Source organism: Caloenas nicobarica, chromosome 16 (genome assembly GCF_036013445.1).
Source record: "Caloenas nicobarica isolate bCalNic1 chromosome 16, bCalNic1.hap1, whole genome shotgun sequence".
NCBI lineage: Eukaryota > Metazoa > Chordata > Aves > Columbiformes > Columbidae > Caloenas > Caloenas nicobarica.
In genome coordinates, this window is record NC_088260.1 from 7,413,590 (window position 1) to 7,431,780 (window position 18,191).

At 42.5% G+C, this 18,191-nt stretch overlaps 1 protein-coding gene across 1 annotated transcript in view; it reads right to left on the reverse strand.

The window, feature by feature from the left end:
• The window catches only part of ZDHHC8 (zinc finger DHHC-type palmitoyltransferase 8), a 103,927-nt gene that overhangs the window by 21,225 nt on the left and 64,511 nt on the right, over nucleotides 1-18,191 (reverse strand). The window contains exon 2 of the mRNA XM_065646442.1: nucleotides 3,791-3,912. Coding sequence (XP_065502514.1) covers nucleotides 3,791-3,912 — 122 coding nt within the window. The remainder of the gene's footprint in view (nucleotides 1-3,790; nucleotides 3,913-18,191) is intronic.

Consider the following 18,191-nt stretch of genomic DNA (forward strand, 5'->3'; position numbering starts at 1 on the left):
CATATTGACAGATAGTAGAAGAAGGTTGTACTGGCTCAAACCCTAAATCAACCCAGATGACCATTAGTGACGATCTGGTCAGCACTCTGGCATCAGCTCACAATCACCCCAAAAGCCTGTTGCTCCAGGGAGTCTCATGCCACAGTGAGATACACCATTCTGAAGCCATTTGTGTGCCCACGACAAGCCCTTGCACCAGTATAACCTGTGCTCATCTCTTCAGAGCATGCCCAGAAGGCTCTTGCTCTAGTAACAGTACAAACTGGGAACATCTCACCTCTCTCAAAGGCAGCATGGTCTACTGATCTGAGCACAGGACCAAGAGTCAGGCTTTACGCTAGTCATTTAGCCTCCTTTTGGCATTAGTAAGATGAGGGTGACAATATGGCAGTCATCTTATTAGGGACAACGTGGAGGGCAGATGGTTTATCATCTCAGCTAAGCGCTGCTGTGGTTAAGAGGTCATATAAAAATAAATATACAAAGTAAAAGCCAGTCTATAACAGACAAACATATATTGGGAAGGAAAGGAAAAAAATGAGAATGACATTCACGAAAGTTCATCTTTTATTCTAGATTCTTATAATCTTTGTTTGCTTTTGACAGAGAAAATCTGAGAAGTTCACATCTATTTAATGCCTGGTTAAACATTATAGTGCAGCTGGCATGGGTTGACTGGCTCCAAATTAGGTGGAATTTGATAATATTGTCCCAGTGGGGCATCAATCACTGTCATTTAGTTCTATATTAAATCTTCTCTAGATGTGTTATCACTACAAAAATGATCCTATTTCCATTGACTTCAGAGGGAGCTTCTCCCTTCACTTAGATGAGCCTGGGATCTGGCTCAGCTACAGTATTTACATTGCAAGAGCATTTTCTGGATTAACATTTGTGTGTGGAAGCAGAGTGCTGTACTGGCACCATTCTCTATAATTTTTCTTCATAAGTGATCAGTGGGACCCTTAGTGAGAGCTAGACTCTAAATCCATTAGGCACTTCCATAAATACAATCTGTAGGTTCTTCGATACTATTATAAACCAGCCCATGCTATATAACATGTGAGCGTGTGAAAACAGCACACTAGAATGGTCAAACCGTTTAAACTCTTGTAAAAAAACCTGACTATGCAGATACAAAGTCTGTACATTGTATATACTTACATGCATATAAACACATTAGTCTTGCAGAACTGACACACACTTGAAGAGTTTGTATAGATTCACATCAAAAATACTGGAAGGCAGTTTGTAGTTGGTATCTATAATTAGCCAGCAACAAACATTGCCAGTCTCAACTCAAATTGTAGATCAGATTTGTCAGGATAGCCCCAATTTCAGTGACTTAATACTTCCTTTCTTTCTCATTCATTTTGGTGTGTTACTGGCAAATCGCATAGAGCCAGTCCTGATTCATACCACAAAAATTCAGAGAGCCAGGAAATTAAGAAATTATTAAAAAATGAGTAATGGATCTGGAGTTTGATTCAGGTCCTCTTCAACAATATTAGAATGAGCTGGATTTACTTCCCCACATAGACCAAGTTCTACCTGCCACAGAACCTGTGAGCTTATACAGTATAGCTAGAAATGTGTTTATTTCCAGCTTTCAGTGATTTGAGCAGAATAATACATTCGTAGAAGAATGCATCATACTACAGACATTCTCATACTCTGATTCAGTGACACAGGGCATCCAAGTTTCATGTTTTTATAACATATCACGATTTTTGGCGGCTTCCTTAAAGGAATCATATGACTTCATTAGAGTCTCAGCTTTTGTATTGCTTATTTGTTGTTTTGGTTTTTTTAAGTAAATTTGTAACTATCAGAAATGTGCTAAAAAGGTTGAAAATCAAGAAGATTGAACCTAATTTCAATAACAGAAAGCAAATAGCTCAATAGTATATTCATTTTAAATCACTCCTACAATTCTTGAACTCCTTGCACCGGCAGCTCTGAGGGCGGCGTGGGGTGGCGACAGCTTTTTTCACATGCACTCTTGTGATCTGAAATATAATAACATCTGCTCCTCTTTCCTCCCAGCACTGGTATTTACAATCTTTTCCATCTTTTCTCCTCCTTATCAGTTTTCTTTCTTCACACATCTAAACTCCTACTCCATCACCTTCTTCCAGGATGACTTCCATCCCCTTTCTCGTTCTTTCCACACTCACATCACTCCCAGCCTCTTCCAGACCAAGCACATACACAGCATAGAGATGTAAGGCCAAGGCCACAAATGAAGAGAAAAAGACCAAAGAAAGGTGAGCTATGGGAAACTTCTCCTCCTCCTGCTTTGCTCCTGACTCCCTCATGTTAAGGGAGATTGGAAGCAAAGGAAGTTTTGAAGCTTCCATTTAATCTCCTTGTGCTTTTCTCCTTGAAAAGTCCAAACCAAAGAACTTGTTTGCAAGAGGAAGTTAGAGAAGTGAAGGTGTGAATTTATAACACAGTACTGATCCCTCCTAGGGCCTGGTGAGCACCTGGCTGCAAGCTCCGGTCTGAAGGAGCTACATTGCACAAACATACCAGATTCCCAGACTGAGACTTTTTGAAGCGAACAACCTTATTCCAGTTCACCTCCTACCACAGGCAAAGAGCATGGATGCCTTTGATAACCTCACACCCAAAGCATGTTTAATCACTGCTATCTTTGCTGAGATGGAGGAATTAAAAAGTCCAGGAAACTTGGTAAAAGCTGTAAGTGATAAAGCTCTTTTGAAAATCTCACTAGCAACTACTTGTACCTTTAAGCACCTAAACACTGCATGACTTAATCTTGCACAAATGACTGAATCTGGCCTTTGCCTTAGTTTGCCTTTACACACAATTATTTCCCTAACTGGAGTGCTGCCACGCTTGATCAGGGATCCAAAAGCTTCAGCTGCAAGGAATGGCAGACGGATGCTCATCATTAGACCCTGCTACCTGGAGAAAACCGGCACTTGGTATTCAGGGAAACCAGCAGGACAGGTACCTTGTTCTTATCAGGTAGCAATTCAAAATAGATATTGAAGTCAGAGAATAGAGGTGAGAAAGTGCAGCTTGCAGAGAGCACAGACCCACTGGTTTAGCAAGACTGCCTAGAGCAGCCTCTGCTGCAAACTGCATGTGAATAATTATTGGAAGACAGATCAAATGAGGTGATAATTCTCTCATTAGGATGTGTTAAAAGAGATAGCTGCACTGTGGTTCTCATTACAAACGCTGAGGGATCTTTACCCTATTTAATCAGCTGTGAATCAGTACTAATTTAAGCGGGCATATCTTACTAAATGTATACATTTTTAGACACTCTAAGGCAAGCCTTAATCATTATCTTTTTTAGCGCTCAGTGCTTTTGCATTTGTTTTAAGGCTTTTTGGAAGGTCTGCTTTGATGAAGCTGTTTCAGAAAGTTTAGTGTCCCCCTCCACCATGCTCTGCTACCTATTGTGAAGACAGTGACTTAAATCCAATGTGCCAGCACGACACAGGGAATGGCACAATCACATCAGTCAGGAGAGCTGCTCAGGGAGAACTGTTCTACACAACCCTGTGCCCTCGACTGCCAGGCTGAGCAAGTGCAAGGAGAACTGACACCTAGCTCAGAAGAGAGACGCAGGGTATCCGGCATTTCACTACCATCCCACCTCTACTGCCAGCTGAGTATAATAGATAACTAAATAAAGTCTACAGGAAAGAGTACCAGAAGAAAGGGGATTAGTCGGCAAACTGTATTTGGATACCTGACACCTCCTTTGGCTTGGGTTTTCAACCCCCCCGCCAACAGTCCCATTCTCTGTTACCTCGTGGGAAAACTCCAGGGTCCATGAAAGTTGCCATGCTGAAGTTTGCCAGTACAAACAAGAACACGAGCCCATTGTACACTGGGATGGCTGGGGAGATGGCTTTTGTTAACCAGGGGCACCTGTGGAAAAGAAAAGTTATAGGTAAGGGTTCTTTTGGCTGTAACACGTAGTTTCTTCCCATCTACCATCATCATGTAGAGAAGTAGTGTCATCCCTGCCCTCCCAGCTATACAGCAAGGCTCAATTTGCAATTTTAGCAATAGAAATTTCCATAGAGTCAGTTTCAGCAATCTAAAGCACAGTGCAGATGCCCTTTGTAAAGCTGCTTTGTTCCATAGCACAGAAAGCACCAATTGTTCACATGGCTCATAGGGCTTTGAAACCCTATTGCCCTATTTGCAACCTCGCATTTTGCTTCTCTGTGTAAAACCTTGATCCCATTGTTGCATTTGTGTTTACCTTCTATATACCCTTGTTGCAATTGTTAATTTTCATTGGTGTAAAGCAGAACAGGATTCTTAAACCACTCATCTCCACAGCAGACACCAAGAGAAGCACACTCACTTCTCACTGTGCTTCCCTGAGTGGTTTTCAACTCCAAGGAACACTCAGAACCAACGCTGCAAAACCTCTCCTTGAGGGAAAGTTTAGTCAGACCGAGCATGGGCTCTGCAGGTGTCAGCAGAGTGTAAGAATGCAATAGCGAAAAGAAAGTGGATGGCATTTGCCACGTGAGCACTTTTCAGAAACACTGGCAAGGCTTGCTGCCTACCCAGTAAATGTAACTGAGAGGAAATGAAGATAAAGGGTAAAGGAAAAAATGAAGGAGACTTTGGAAAGAAGATGGAGAAATGCCTGTTAGTTACAGGAAAATGATTCCAGCTGCAAAAAAGAACACTTCCCACCAGCGGAGGAGGGCAGGACCAGGGCAGAAAATACCACCTTACAGTCAACTTTACCCAACAAAAAGCAGTGTTTATTCACTCAGCCATTTACAACCTCTCTAAAGCTTATCTCTAAACACCAGAGCAAATCTACTTCTGCATAAAGAGGTTTGTTTGGTGTTACAGGGTTGCTGAGGGGGAAAATCTCATCAGTCTCATGAATCTTGCAAATATAAATAAGGAAAAATGTGGGACAAAGAATCTCTTTGGAAAAAGTAAGACCCCTGACTGAGTAGCTCCTTATATTTCCACCCGCCTTGACAGCCAGGGACTCCTCCAAAGCTGCGAGCAGCCAGCTATCCAGCAGCAATACCTTGCCACCATCAGCATAAATCATACATTGGCCAACACATTCTGGATTGTATTTTGCCTGAATTACATATACAGTTGAATCTGATTGTCTGCCAGGCTGAAGCCTGCAGAGAGAAAGAAAAAACATCAAACAACCCGCCTTCTCCCAAATCTGATTTGCACTGGTTTTGCTACCAATATGCTGTTTTGAACAGCTGAGAATGGTGTTATTGACCTTGAAGAGATACTGTTAAACATGTTCTTGTGGCCAGTATTGGAAAGGCACCACATTTTCTCCTCCCATTTCTTTGTGAGCAAGCAGAAAATATTGTTTTGTGCTCTCCTCCTTTTCACAGCCAGGCTTCTAAAACGGCTCCGCTGCAAACTGCTTTTAAAAGGACCTTTCCTTGTGCGTGCTCCAATCAGCCCAGCCCGCAGCGAGTAAAAGATGGACAAACGAATGAACTGCAAACCTAAGAGCAAGAGATGTCTGTGGCTGGGGCCAAACCTCCGGGCTGAGCAGGGAAAAAGGAAAAAAATCTTCCTATTAGAGGAAGGATGCTTTGTTACAGTCCACCGAGGGGGAGCAGAAGCATGGAGTTTCTCCTGGGTCTGATCTTGAGCAGGGAAAGGCCCAGGAAATGGACACCTGTTAAGAGAACAGGAAAGGGCTAAGAGCTCAGTGGAGGAGAGCTGAAATCCTCTGTTTCTCTTGCATTTGGGATCTGATCCAGGTGGTTGTGGAGCCTGGATAAAGGAGCTTGTCTTGTAGATGAGAGAGCTCACGGAGATGAACTACCTCAGACAGCCCCCGCTGAAGACAGCTTGCCTCCATGAGGTACCCTAAGACCCTTGCTTTCCCCAAAAGGTGAATTTCAACGTGCAGCAAGGTCATCCTGACTTGCTGCCATGCTCAGTTTTCCTCAAAGCAGCTGCCGATGACTGAAAACCAAGGTAAGGGAGAAGTTCCTCACTTGCCATGAAATGTGCTGCAGTGACCTTGCCAAGCAAGCTGCAGGCCTGTCACTGACAGCTTCTGCCAGATCCTTTGAAGGAATTCTACCCAGGGAAGGGTTCTTCCCTCTAGATTATAGTAAAATTAGATTAGGCAATGGGCATGACTGACTTAATTTCTTCCCATGAAGTAATTGCCTGCACAAAGTTATGAAGTTACCCATTGCTCATCAAGCATGGAGGAGAGACTTCCTTGGCAGTAAAGTCAAGTTGGCAAATCAAGGGACAGGAAACTCTTTCTTACAGATAACTAGTGACTCAGAACAAGATTAGGAGACAGACCATCTCAGATGATTAATGTAAGCATTTGTTAACATTCTCGTTTGTGATTTACTTTGTCATGTTCCCAACAAATAAATCAAAACACTAGGAAAAGCTTTAGCCATAAGCTAAACTAAACAGCTCATTTAATGGGTAAATAGTGTATCTGAAAATACTTCATGGAAGTTGAAATAAAGGATAGAGTGAGTCATTGTACATATTAGCCAGAAGGTCTGTTCACAGTCCTTCTATTTTTTTCTTCCCAGAATCTTTATGCAGCATCACAGATTATATAAAATTAGATGGGACAAAAGGGGCCTCATTTGTAAACTAGACTGACCCATAAAAACAGATGTGGAGATCAAATCCTGGCTTGTTAACTGTGAAAAGGTCTGAAAAAGAAAATAAAGTTGTTTCTAGGATTCCCCCAAAATGACGCATCCTCCCTGTCCCTTTCCCCTAATGCACACATAATTTTAGGCAAAGTAACAGAAATTCTAATCCAAGTCTGGCAGGTTGTTTTATCACTAATCCATCACACAAAAGTCTGGCTTCTGGCCCTCTGCACTCTCTGCCTAGAGAAGGAAGCTGCAGAAATGTCTGAGCAGGACCTGTAGTGCGTTTCTTTTTACTTTGTCCTCTCTCCAGATCGGCCTCCAGCAGCAATAATGCCAATCTATGGGACAAACCTGCCTGAACTTTTCAGTTGCTTTTTCTAATAGAAACTGTTACAAATCTTGATAAACGACACAGGGATTCAAAGCTTTCTTTGGTTGGTGAACCCAGAATGTCAAGAAGCTACAGTCTTTGTGTCTTTAATTAATTTCACAGCAGAATTATATGGCATGAAGGTTACCACAAATCTACACCTCAGAAGACTCTCTGTTCCCCATGGCCATCATCCCTCACTGCACAATCAACATTTAAGTTCAAGTTAGCTGTGAAATTATATGTAAAATGGTGTGCTCTATTCCGAGTTAGTTTGCATCCCTCACTTGAACCAGCCAACGTGAAGGATAATGTTGCTCCTGTTGTGGGTACCAGCCACTCTACACCAAGAACTGCTCAGAAGAGAAACCTTCAATGGTTTTGTTTACTGTAGAAATTAAGAGCCAGCACGCACCACCGTGGCATACTGGGGATAATTATGGATCTCAAATTCTTCCGAACGAAGCACACAATTACACAGGCAGCATTTTCCTCATAATTATACTTCTCTGATACAGAGTGATTCTGCTCATAACTCAGAGGAGAGTAATTCAGGGTGACAGATTTAATCTCATTCTATTTGCTCTTGAAACCCTATCCTAATAAAATGGAAAGTTAAAAAGATTAACAAACAGGATCACACAACTTGCTAGGTGTCAGATAGACTCATGCATCACCAGCTGCCTTCCTCTGCTAAGTTAAACAACAAATAATCCTTTCTGCTTTTTTGCATGGTGCTTTGTAGCAAGACATGTTTGTGTCTTATAATTATAGTTCACCTACAATTAAGTAATTGAATAGGACAATTTTCTTGAATCCTGCTCTAAATTAAGATTTGGTGGTTTTTATTAAAACTTGACACATGTTTAGAGAGGCAGTAGGCCATGGAGGATGGAGCCTGGGATTTCAAGAACTGGGTTTTAGTCTTGGCTCTGACATTGGCTTGCAGAGAGACTGAAAGCCATCTCCTTCCCGCTCCACCCCGGTTAGGCCTTTTACAAACGAGAGATGAACTACTGACAGACCATCTTTCCCACTGCAGGACAGAGACGGGATCACCTTTGATTTTGCAAATCTCAAGGCATCTGTTAGGGCCAGGCTGGTGGCCCTGGTGTTCACTTCCCTGGAGCCCAGCACCGGCACCCACCACCCATCTCCTGAACTGGGTAGGGGTGAGGCACAGCGCTCCTGCCCCGGGCTGCTGTGTGAGGATGTGTCTGTGATTTATCCAGTAAACAGGGCCGGTGGTTCATTTTACACTGTGCTCAGAGAACAAGAAGCGTGTGTGCACACAGGCGCCCTCAGGGTGCTGGGTGCCTGGAGGCCAGAGACAGGGAGCAGAACGTGGAGCAGGAGGCTACAACCCTTCTCTTTCTAACACAAAGACAGTGAAATCTGCTTGTGCAGTGCACAGAGAAGATATGGGAACCTCTAAGAGTATAGACAGGCAGCCAAACTTTGGATACTTACCCACACCTAGTAAGAAGACCCCAGGGATTTTCTGTTTGGCTGCTCAGCTGCACCAAATATTTGATCTGAGATTACCACACATCCTTCCCCTCAGTCTCAAACAGATGGCTGATATGCAACAAACCCATTTATTTCTGCACAAATCACAAGGCATGGTTTTATAACACAGAAAAGAAAGCATCTCTTAACTTGGATCAACTTCTTCCACCATTACAGTGGTAAAAGAGTAATATGAAATAGCTGATTCAGTGCACGCAAATAGAAGCAGCTCAGTGATATAGGGACTAATTAGATAAGAGGGGTCAACAAGCAAACATAATTTGACTAAGCACTGGTACTAATTTCACTGAAAACTTTCAAACTGTGTCCATAATTCTGTAGCGGCCTGTCGTGGTTTGATTCTTCTCCAAGAGTTTCAAGCAAAACCCTGACTGTTAAGAACACGTAACGATTTCTGTACTCTAAAATCCATATAAACAATTTCTAATCATCTCCAGATCCGACCAAAGATTTAACATCTCTGACATTACCCCAATATCCAGCAGCCCTAGGACCTGGACCCAGATTTCTTTTTGCTGATTTTGGGTATTAACTGTACTAGCTAGACTATAAATGTACTGTAAACTGATTCTGAACACCCACATCTTAGAAGAATTTGGAATTTGATGTAAACATTGTACCTTAAAGACTATTTCACCAGTGTGTATGTAGGACAGAAAAGGTGTGAGCCAGCACCCACAGGCTGCACGCTGCCCAGTCTGCACCACAGAGCAGAGAAGGGCAGAACTCTCTCAGTCTTAAGCAGTGAAAATCTAACACATTTTTTCGCATATCCCAGTCTGAGTGAGATTTTTCCATTTATATGCTCTTTCCAACCCTGAAATCACAGAAAAGTACCTTTCTGGAATAGTAACAGAAGAAAAAAAATCCTCATTTTCCATTTTTTGTCACTACCCAAGATAGCTTGGAGATTATTGTACGTCTAAAAATATTTTCCAAGGTGCTAAGGCATCTGTAGGTTTAACAAGGCATCACTGGAAACAGGAAAGAATGTATCTGAGTGTCATAACTAACATAAAACAGAACAGCAGGTCTTGTGAAAATAGCAGGATGGCCAGGATAGCCAGGTCCTTTGCTCAGCTCTGCCACATCAGATTTTGATAAATGAACTAATTTCTGCACCACTGCTTACTCATTGGCAAGACTGCAGATAATATAGTTGCCATAGCACTACACCCTCACGGCGAGTACAGCAGTTGTACCGATAAAAAGGGATATCAAAGACAACTCCGAATGTTACATAAGTATGGTAAAAGCAGAAATAAATACTGGAGAATTTACTACCGAGAAAGAGAAACTGATGAGAGCTGAGTGCTACATGGAGCAGCTCATGCCAGTGACATGTGGGAGATACCACAACATCTGCCCTGGGCTTCCAGGTGCAGTTATCCATCACAACAGGCAAAAAATCCCCCAAAACCTACCAGCAAAATGCCCATGAATTTTGTGAGCCCCTTCCTAATTGAAATATAGCACCACACTAGAGACAGAGGTTCAATCCATCACCTGCTTAATTGTGTTTAGTTATTCACAAGACATGTGCTGGGCTGAAATTCCCTCAAGTTTAACAGGAGCTGATGGGGTTTCAGTGAACTTTCCACTACCCCTGGACTCCGTCCAAAGGCCAGGGGTTCACGTCTGGCAATGTACAGATCAGAGGAGCTAAATCAATTAAAAAGTCAACTTGAGATATAATAGTCTTTGGTGAAAAGTCTTATCTGGGCTACACATCACCCCCAAAGTAAAATACACTTTATCCTTTTCACAAAGCTACTTGAAAGCTCTGGAGCATGTTCCCTTCCTCTCTTTTTAAACAGTCTCCAAGTAACTGAGTAAAGACACTATTGTCATGTGAATTGATGCGGGAGAAATATAGAGAAGGATCAAGAATACCAGCAATGAATTCTGAGACAACCACAGAGGTAAACATATCCATCATCATCCTCAAGTTCAGAAGCCATCCTGCCATCCCAGTGCTACTGCACAGGCACAGATGGACCCTGCAGCCAGTGGGCAGGACAGACGAGTTACACACACAATGTGACCTCACATCGTGTGCACGGGGAGCAGACAGGGCTGGACCGTGCTGGACTCAAAGCACACGCTTTGCAGAGATGCTCTCTGCATGCTCAGTACCTGCTGGGAGCCCAGAAATCTGGCAGAGCACCCATAAAAGCAGCAAAGCCATCGGTTATTGCCCGGAGCTGCGTTCAGTTGCTCCCAGCAGCAGGGCTTAGGGAGGCAGGGGCTGGGCTCATTTGCAAATACAGATCAAAACAGCAAAATCCTTCTCTACACAGTGCTTTGAAATGTGCATTGTCCTGCAGTGAATTAAGGACCCATACAGAGCCGGTTAGCACTGACTGACACATACGAAAGCCCAGGGCAGAGTTTTTGTTTTGATGTATCTGTAAAGGAACATGCTCCAATAGTGTAGCATCACTTGAAAATAACCCAGCTTTTGATTTGCGCCTCGAATTGAAGGCATCCATTGCGTATTGATTCTAGAATGTATATAGCCTGGATTTCAGAGTACACAATAACATTTTTATATTAGAAGGATCATGCTCACATCAAAGTGAGACAGTAGGTCTTTCTGGCACTTCAAGCATCTAATGGGCTGCAAGCAGATTCACCCTGAGCAGCAGTAAACCCTGTGGTGCCCCACGGGAAGGAGCCGATTGCCAGTGCACGGACAGATCAGAGCATACTCGGAGGTTACAGAGTGAGCACACAGATCCAGACACAAACCTCCTTATGTGAAACCCGTGAGTTTGCTTTCTCTGGCCTGAACTTTGTCTAAAGCCTAAAATGCCACATGCACCAACCTTTTATCAGTACTATGCTGAGCAGCTGGAGCTGAACTCCGCTTTTTCCAGCAGCTAACAGAGAGCTGCGTCTATGGGTGGTCTTTGGGTCACAACAGAAGAGGACAGTAAGGAGTCACTGCAAAATAACCACAGCAAGAGAGACACCAGTTGCCCTGTCACACTGAAAGTTTTAAATCCATTTGGTTAGAAAAAGAAGGAACTGCTGCCAAGTAACATTCCTTTGCAGTTCTGTCTGCACATGGCTGGTCACCAGCATCTCCGTAGTGCAACAGCTGAATGACTTCCAGCCAGTTCCAAAATTCACATAAGGGAATTACCAAGCCGCAGAAACCTTGCTAAATGGGAAATCGGAGAATTACTTCCAAAAGATGGTGTATGAACCAATAACTCATAACAAAGCTGAGTTATCGATGCATGTGGCTGCACTGCCCTCAGTTTGTGCTCCCGTGTGCACCATTTCCAGCAATAATCACAGACCAGCTGCCCAGTGTGGTGTCCAAGGAGGTCGAAAGATACTTCACAGTGTCTGAAACACATGCTACACAAGCTGAGGTTTTTTGAGTATTTTTGAAGATGCTATGTGGAATGCCAACTTGTGCTTCTAATTTGTAAACATCAGAAACTACTATAGCAGTGCTAAAAAGAGACAGTCCCTCATCATGAGTCCACCCGAGTCCCATTTCTTTGAGTAATGAAGAACACAGTTTATTTGGGGTTTATACCACTAGTGACCCTCACGATCTTCCAGACCTCTCAGCAATCTGTAACCCAAGTTTTTGTTGGATAGATGGAATTGCACTTGCCAGATCTCATTCCTCTCTGATGGAAAAAATGCAGAGAATAGCTCCTTCCCAACTGAAGGCTGTTCTCCAGTGTTTCCCCTGTTGTTCTCATCCTTGTCAACACACACATGAAGCCACCAGCAATGCAGAAAGGTGAGGTGGGCTGCTCCTACAGAGTTGCTTTTTAAAATAAGTTCAAGCTAGAAGCAGCCTAATTCCGACACAGTTGTGGTGATCCCAGCTACTGGCACAGAAGGATTTGTACAGACTTTGCTCACTGTATTCCCCAGCCACATACTGGCAGAACACATCTAGTACACATTCAGTGTTCGAATGCGTAAGACGGTGGCGAACTGGAAGCAAGGCAGCTCATTATAAGTGTGCCATGATGAGAGAGAGAAACAGGTAAAGAAATATTATAAGGGGGGGATGGTGACACCAGTGAAAAGATACAGCCTATATTACCATTGTTGAAAAGTTAATTTGACGTTTTACATATTCCTTTTCCACATGAGCTTCAGTAGAAAGAAATTAAATTTCACAAGATACCATCCCTTTACAGCTACTGGAGAAATTACTTAACTAAAAGACAGCATCTATTACATTAAAGTATGTGCCACTTAAATTAACAATGGGCCAATATGCATAAGAAACGTTCAATATGAGCTCGGAACCCTCCGATCATGTCCTCACTGGATTAGCATAGAATTGGGTAACATAATGTCCTTTCCAAGCTGCAGGGACAAAGACGAAAAGCAGAGGAAAAGCAGAGACAGCCCAGGTGTCTGGGCTTAGTCCCGGCCAGCCTGGGTGTCAGGGTGCCCGGCACGGGTCTGGATCAGTGAGCAAGTTCCCTTGTTAAACCTCTGCATTGAAAAGAGGGGCTGCTTTGGTGCACGGGTATTTAATTCAGGTTGATAGAAAACAAAATTACTTTGCTGAGAAAACATCCTAAGAGATGATAGCATCTTAATTACAGAGGCAGGGAAATGGGATTCAACCGGGTACACAGATTAGTTTCTTGCCAGTTCCACTCTCAAGTGCAGCAAGGCGGGGATCTCACCAGCACCCACGCTGGCGGGGGGAAGTGTCATTATTTTACTTGTGTATTATTTGATCTACCCCAAACTCCATCATTTTTAAAGACAGAAGAGTAGCTTGCTCACATACTGCAGTGGACCCAGGGCAGCTGTTTTGTCCCTATTACCACCTCAGTATTCACTAAAAGCCTATGGGTTTGTGATTTTAAGGGGTGTATTTTTGGAAGAACCACAAAGTTATCAGAACAGGTACAATTATGCTCTGGGCCTGATGAACTAAAAATCTTCCAAATCTGTTGCCATAATTCAGGAACATAAACCAGGATTACAATTACCTTAATACATTCCCGAGTCAAAATGGAACGATTAGCAGCTCCTGTACCAAAATAGAAGACTATGGAAATGGCGTATGTGTCACCATCTGCTAACGATATGCAACAGGCAAACTAATTCAGGAAAAAAAAAAGAAAAAGAAAAATACCCCACCTCCAGTTTCTTGATGAAACTGGTTCCCATTTCCAAGAATCAAAGTATTTGTCTTAAGCATTACACTTTCCAGATTCCCAGCTGGGACCAGAATGAGAAGCGTCAAGCATCTTATGATTTAACTGTTGAGAAATTTCCAGGCCAAACTTTCAAGCAAGAGGTTTGGATAGAGATCTGAACTGAGGGATGTTTTGTCTGTGGAGTTCTACCATTGCTTCCAATAGCAATAGTTAGCATGAGTATGTGTACTTTTTAAATACCCGGTTGCTCCTGAGCTTTGCTGAAGTTCATAATTCACACTTTTTTTCCCCTTAATTTAAAGAGTAGGGACCATCGTTTTGCTTTTCAGAAAGAAACGAACATTTCTTTCTTGCTAAACAGCCGTCACAGTGTAATGAAAATAATTTACTGATCAGTTTTTCTGAATGAACCCCTTATCCCTCCTGCCCTTCTTCCCTCAAATATTTCCTGAAAATCATATGCCACAAGTAAACTAGTTTTGGCTTATACTAGAAAACATCTTAAATTCTGGGGTACCTTACTTTCCTTTACATTCCTCTTCAACAGCAGATAGAGTCTATGACAATGGTGAGGGGAAGAACAGCCACAGAGCCATAAAGAAAGCTCATAGAGTTAGAACTTTGCTTTTGTCTCCTCTAACCTGAGGGTGGGGAAATACATTAAAAAAAAAAAAAAAGAAAGAAAGAAATCAGAGTATCCCAGTCACTACAGTCCTTTTCTGAAGCTGTTTTATACATTTGCTATATAACACAAACAGCTCCAATCTTCCTGGTCTCATATGTCAATGTCAAATGTTTTGGTAGGGATTTTTTTTTTTTTTACTATTCATATTCTGAAGAAAACTTGAAAGTAAAACTCATAACTTCTCAAAATGTAGTACACTGTTCCTGACTCCAAAGGGCAATAACATGCTAAAAATGAACCATATTCTGGGAAGTTAAATCCCTGAAGTACCCTTTGGTGAATATGAAAAGCAATTACTTTTTCAGAGCCAAAAAAGTCCCTTTTTCATGTCTTAATTCCAAGATGCACATTTGAATCCTGCAAAAAATGTTTTTTCACTCACCCACTGGACATAAAAAAGACTTTTATTTACCTGAAGAAGTATAGTCAAGTAGTTAGAGTAAGTGACCTCATCAAGGGTCATTTTTTTTCACCAGTTTGCCTATATATTTCACAATTCAGTAATTTTTTTTACCCTGGGAACACCTCACCTTTAACATTAACTGCCCTCCCACTTTAGTTAGGAAAAGAGCCTTTTATAGTGTTTGTTCCTCAGTTGTGAGTGACACATTTTATCAACTCTTCAACACTTGCTGTTCAACATTAAACACTGATACCAGCAGGGTTTTTTTTTTTTACAACATCAGATCAACCAATTGACAAGTTAACAAATCTGTTTGCTTTTCACGGTGCTCTGCTTAGATTTTTTGTAATGAAACAAAAGAGTGGTTTGGATTCTGCCTTTTCCCTCAAAATGGCACGCTGCCCACCCAGGCACCTTAACTCTGTATTTACTTTCTAAAGCATCATATTCTCCCTTCTCCCTCCCCATGACAGCTCAAGGCAAACCACAGTCCGTGGGACATCTGGAGGTTGTGGTTTGAATGAATCCCTTCCAGCCACAAACAAAAGCAATCATCTTTGCTGAATTAATAAATACTTAAGACTTTATAGTATTTCTGGATGGCAAATCTCCGTGCTTGTAAAGGCTATACAGAAAATAGCCTTCAAAAGGTTAATAAAAAGAAAAGCGGAAGCTCCACATCAGTTGTCTTAATGGTGCAGGAGGAGAAAATGCATCTGCCTTGTGTCTTTAGTAATTGATTGACAGCAGCTCCGTTACTATCCCGTGCTTCTCTTGAATTCACATAACTGTGGCTTTAGTTCCTCAAGGACTTTTTGTGAATGTTGGGAAAAAAAAGAAGGCTAGAGACAATGATATGGTTATGCTAAATATACAGTGAACACAGCCAGCAGGGAAACATAAGTATCCTCATTCTGAAGAGTAACAGATGCCAAGACAGCAGAACCCAGCCTTGAACTGGAAATGTTTTAAATTCTTCACAATTCAGGCCAGTAAGACAAGGAAGGAGTTAGAATCCAGAATTTTCAAGAGACCTAAAAAGAGCAGAGTCTGTTTGGAGAGCGTGTTCCATCAGAGCCCCTGTGCGTACCGCCCTCCCTGAACCTGCTCCTTCCCCGCCGCAGGAGCCGGGCGCAGTGGGGCGAGGGACAGCTAAACCAGCTCAACAAAGCTGCGCCCTTCTGAAAAGCCGAGCTGGGTGTGCGCTGCTGGCAGAAAGGCTGGCTGGGCAGCAGCGGGAGGAGCCGGCAAGGAGAAAGAGATTCACTTTCTACCAGGATTTTTGTTTCCTATGTGTTCGACTCAACTCCGAACTCTCGCCTTCACAAACACACAGGCGCTGAATTGTTCAAATTACGTATAATCTTGTGTTGCTCACTTATGACAGCACAACCAGCGACAAAGAAAAAAACTTAAAGTGCTGAGCTCCCTTCACACCGGAAGAAAGCCTGTGGTGACAGGCTAGGGAACGCGTGACTTGTTTTTCCACCACTCCACGATGCACACATATCAACTCCGTTCAGGAAACTCCAAGGAAACTCTGCACGCAGGCTCTGAGCAGTCGTCGGCAAGAGAGCTAAACCTCCAGCTTCTCCTCACCGAGTGAGGAATACGAAAGTCACGAAAAGCAGAACCACTCTGAAACATCTTTCTTGCAAATTATTGTAATTTCCCAATCGTCTTCAGCTTGGATGACTTTGCCGGGTCCACAGGGGAAGATTTACAGCATTCGTTTTGGATTAAAGGTTCCTAAACTGTGACTCAGGAGACAGAGTAAATGATGTGCAGCTGCCTCGCAGAGCCACGTTAATGGTGACAATGCCAGTCCCATGTGGCTGTGCTAGTGGGTCCTAAACGAGTTTGAGTCCAGCAGTTACCATCTGAACTAAAATTTTAGGAATCAGTGACTGTGTCAAGTTGATTTTTCAGGCTGATAAAAATGTGAGAGACTTGTTGGAAAAGCTTTATTGAAAAGGACATGGTTTGTTCAGGCATTATTTTTTTTCAACTAGTAAAGTTGTTTGCTGAACAAACCAACACTTTTTTTTCGAGTAGCGAAATATATTGTTTGTCATGTGCTTTTGTGTTGAAAGCTGCTTGTAACACCACACCTTGCTTTGTGTGCAAGCAATATTTGCCTTGACATCTAGTCAAACTGCAGCGTGACTCCACAGACTCAGTTTACCTTCCCCTCAATTTTTAGCCTCCTCACTTTCACATTTTAGTCAATCAGTTGTTGCTAAATTGTCTCCATGAACTTTCCTGTATCATACGCTCACACGTGGAGGCTGGACTGTGAGAGCCACCTTGAAATGTTTTGCTCCTTAAGCATCTCCTTTCTACAGAGCGGATCCAGCCTTACAGGTGGATGCTGCCAGCACGCATCGCGTAATTAACTGCAGTCCCATAGAAAAACTGCATTAGCATAGCCAAGCCTAACGTTGATCTACTAGATCAGTGCAAATCTGCAATGCAGATGCAGAAGCCTATTTAGCCAGTTCACGTAAGTATTTTAAGGCCAATAACTGAAGCAACTCTACTAGTCAGCTGCTCAGCACCTTTCACACTGTGGAAGATTCTTCATCATCTGCCATAATTCTTGGTCACCAGGTAGCCTGTGTATTGAAACACCATGGAGCATAAGTGGCAGTGATGATAAAGTAGGAGTAAAGTGCCACAGCTGTGAAATAGAAAAATAATTTAGTTAACAAAGTAGATGCTTGGAACATATGTCAAGGAGAGATTAAAACATCAGATTGTTGCTGTTACCTGTTTAATCTTCTGTTGTGTGGAAAAGGGAGTTAGGAAAATATTTTCAGCCAACACGACTGTCTAAGCCAATGCCCAAGGCAAATAATGCTCTAAACAATAAGGCATTTTGTTTAACTCTGCAACAAATACTAAATTGGCAAAGGCAGCTGTTTGCTTGCAGTCTTCTCCTTCAATTTCCAGTCAATAATTTGTATTTACATAAATGCATAACCATGCCTAATCCCCCCACCCTGAAGTCTCAGGTCCTTGAGAGAACAGGCATGAGGTTGGAAATGTGGGCTTAAAAATTTAATCCTTGAAACCACAAATTAGGCCGCTCCTTTCAGAGCTGCCACATGGTGTCTGAAAAAAGTGACATTCAATAGGCACACCATAGCACATGAGATCCATTTCTGGATTTTTAATTTTGAGTTATTGAAATCTTTCCACAAGATTATCAGTCACAGACCTGTTTTGTTGCAGAAGGATCTTAGCAGAAGAAAGAATTGACAGAAACAGCTCCAGCAAAATGGGCATTAAGAACAAGCACAAGTCAAGGCAGCGATCTGACACCTTTGCTTTCAAGGGAACCCAGCTGTGACAAACCAGCATGAGTATCTGACTGTAGCACGTCCTTGATCTTTTAGCAGCT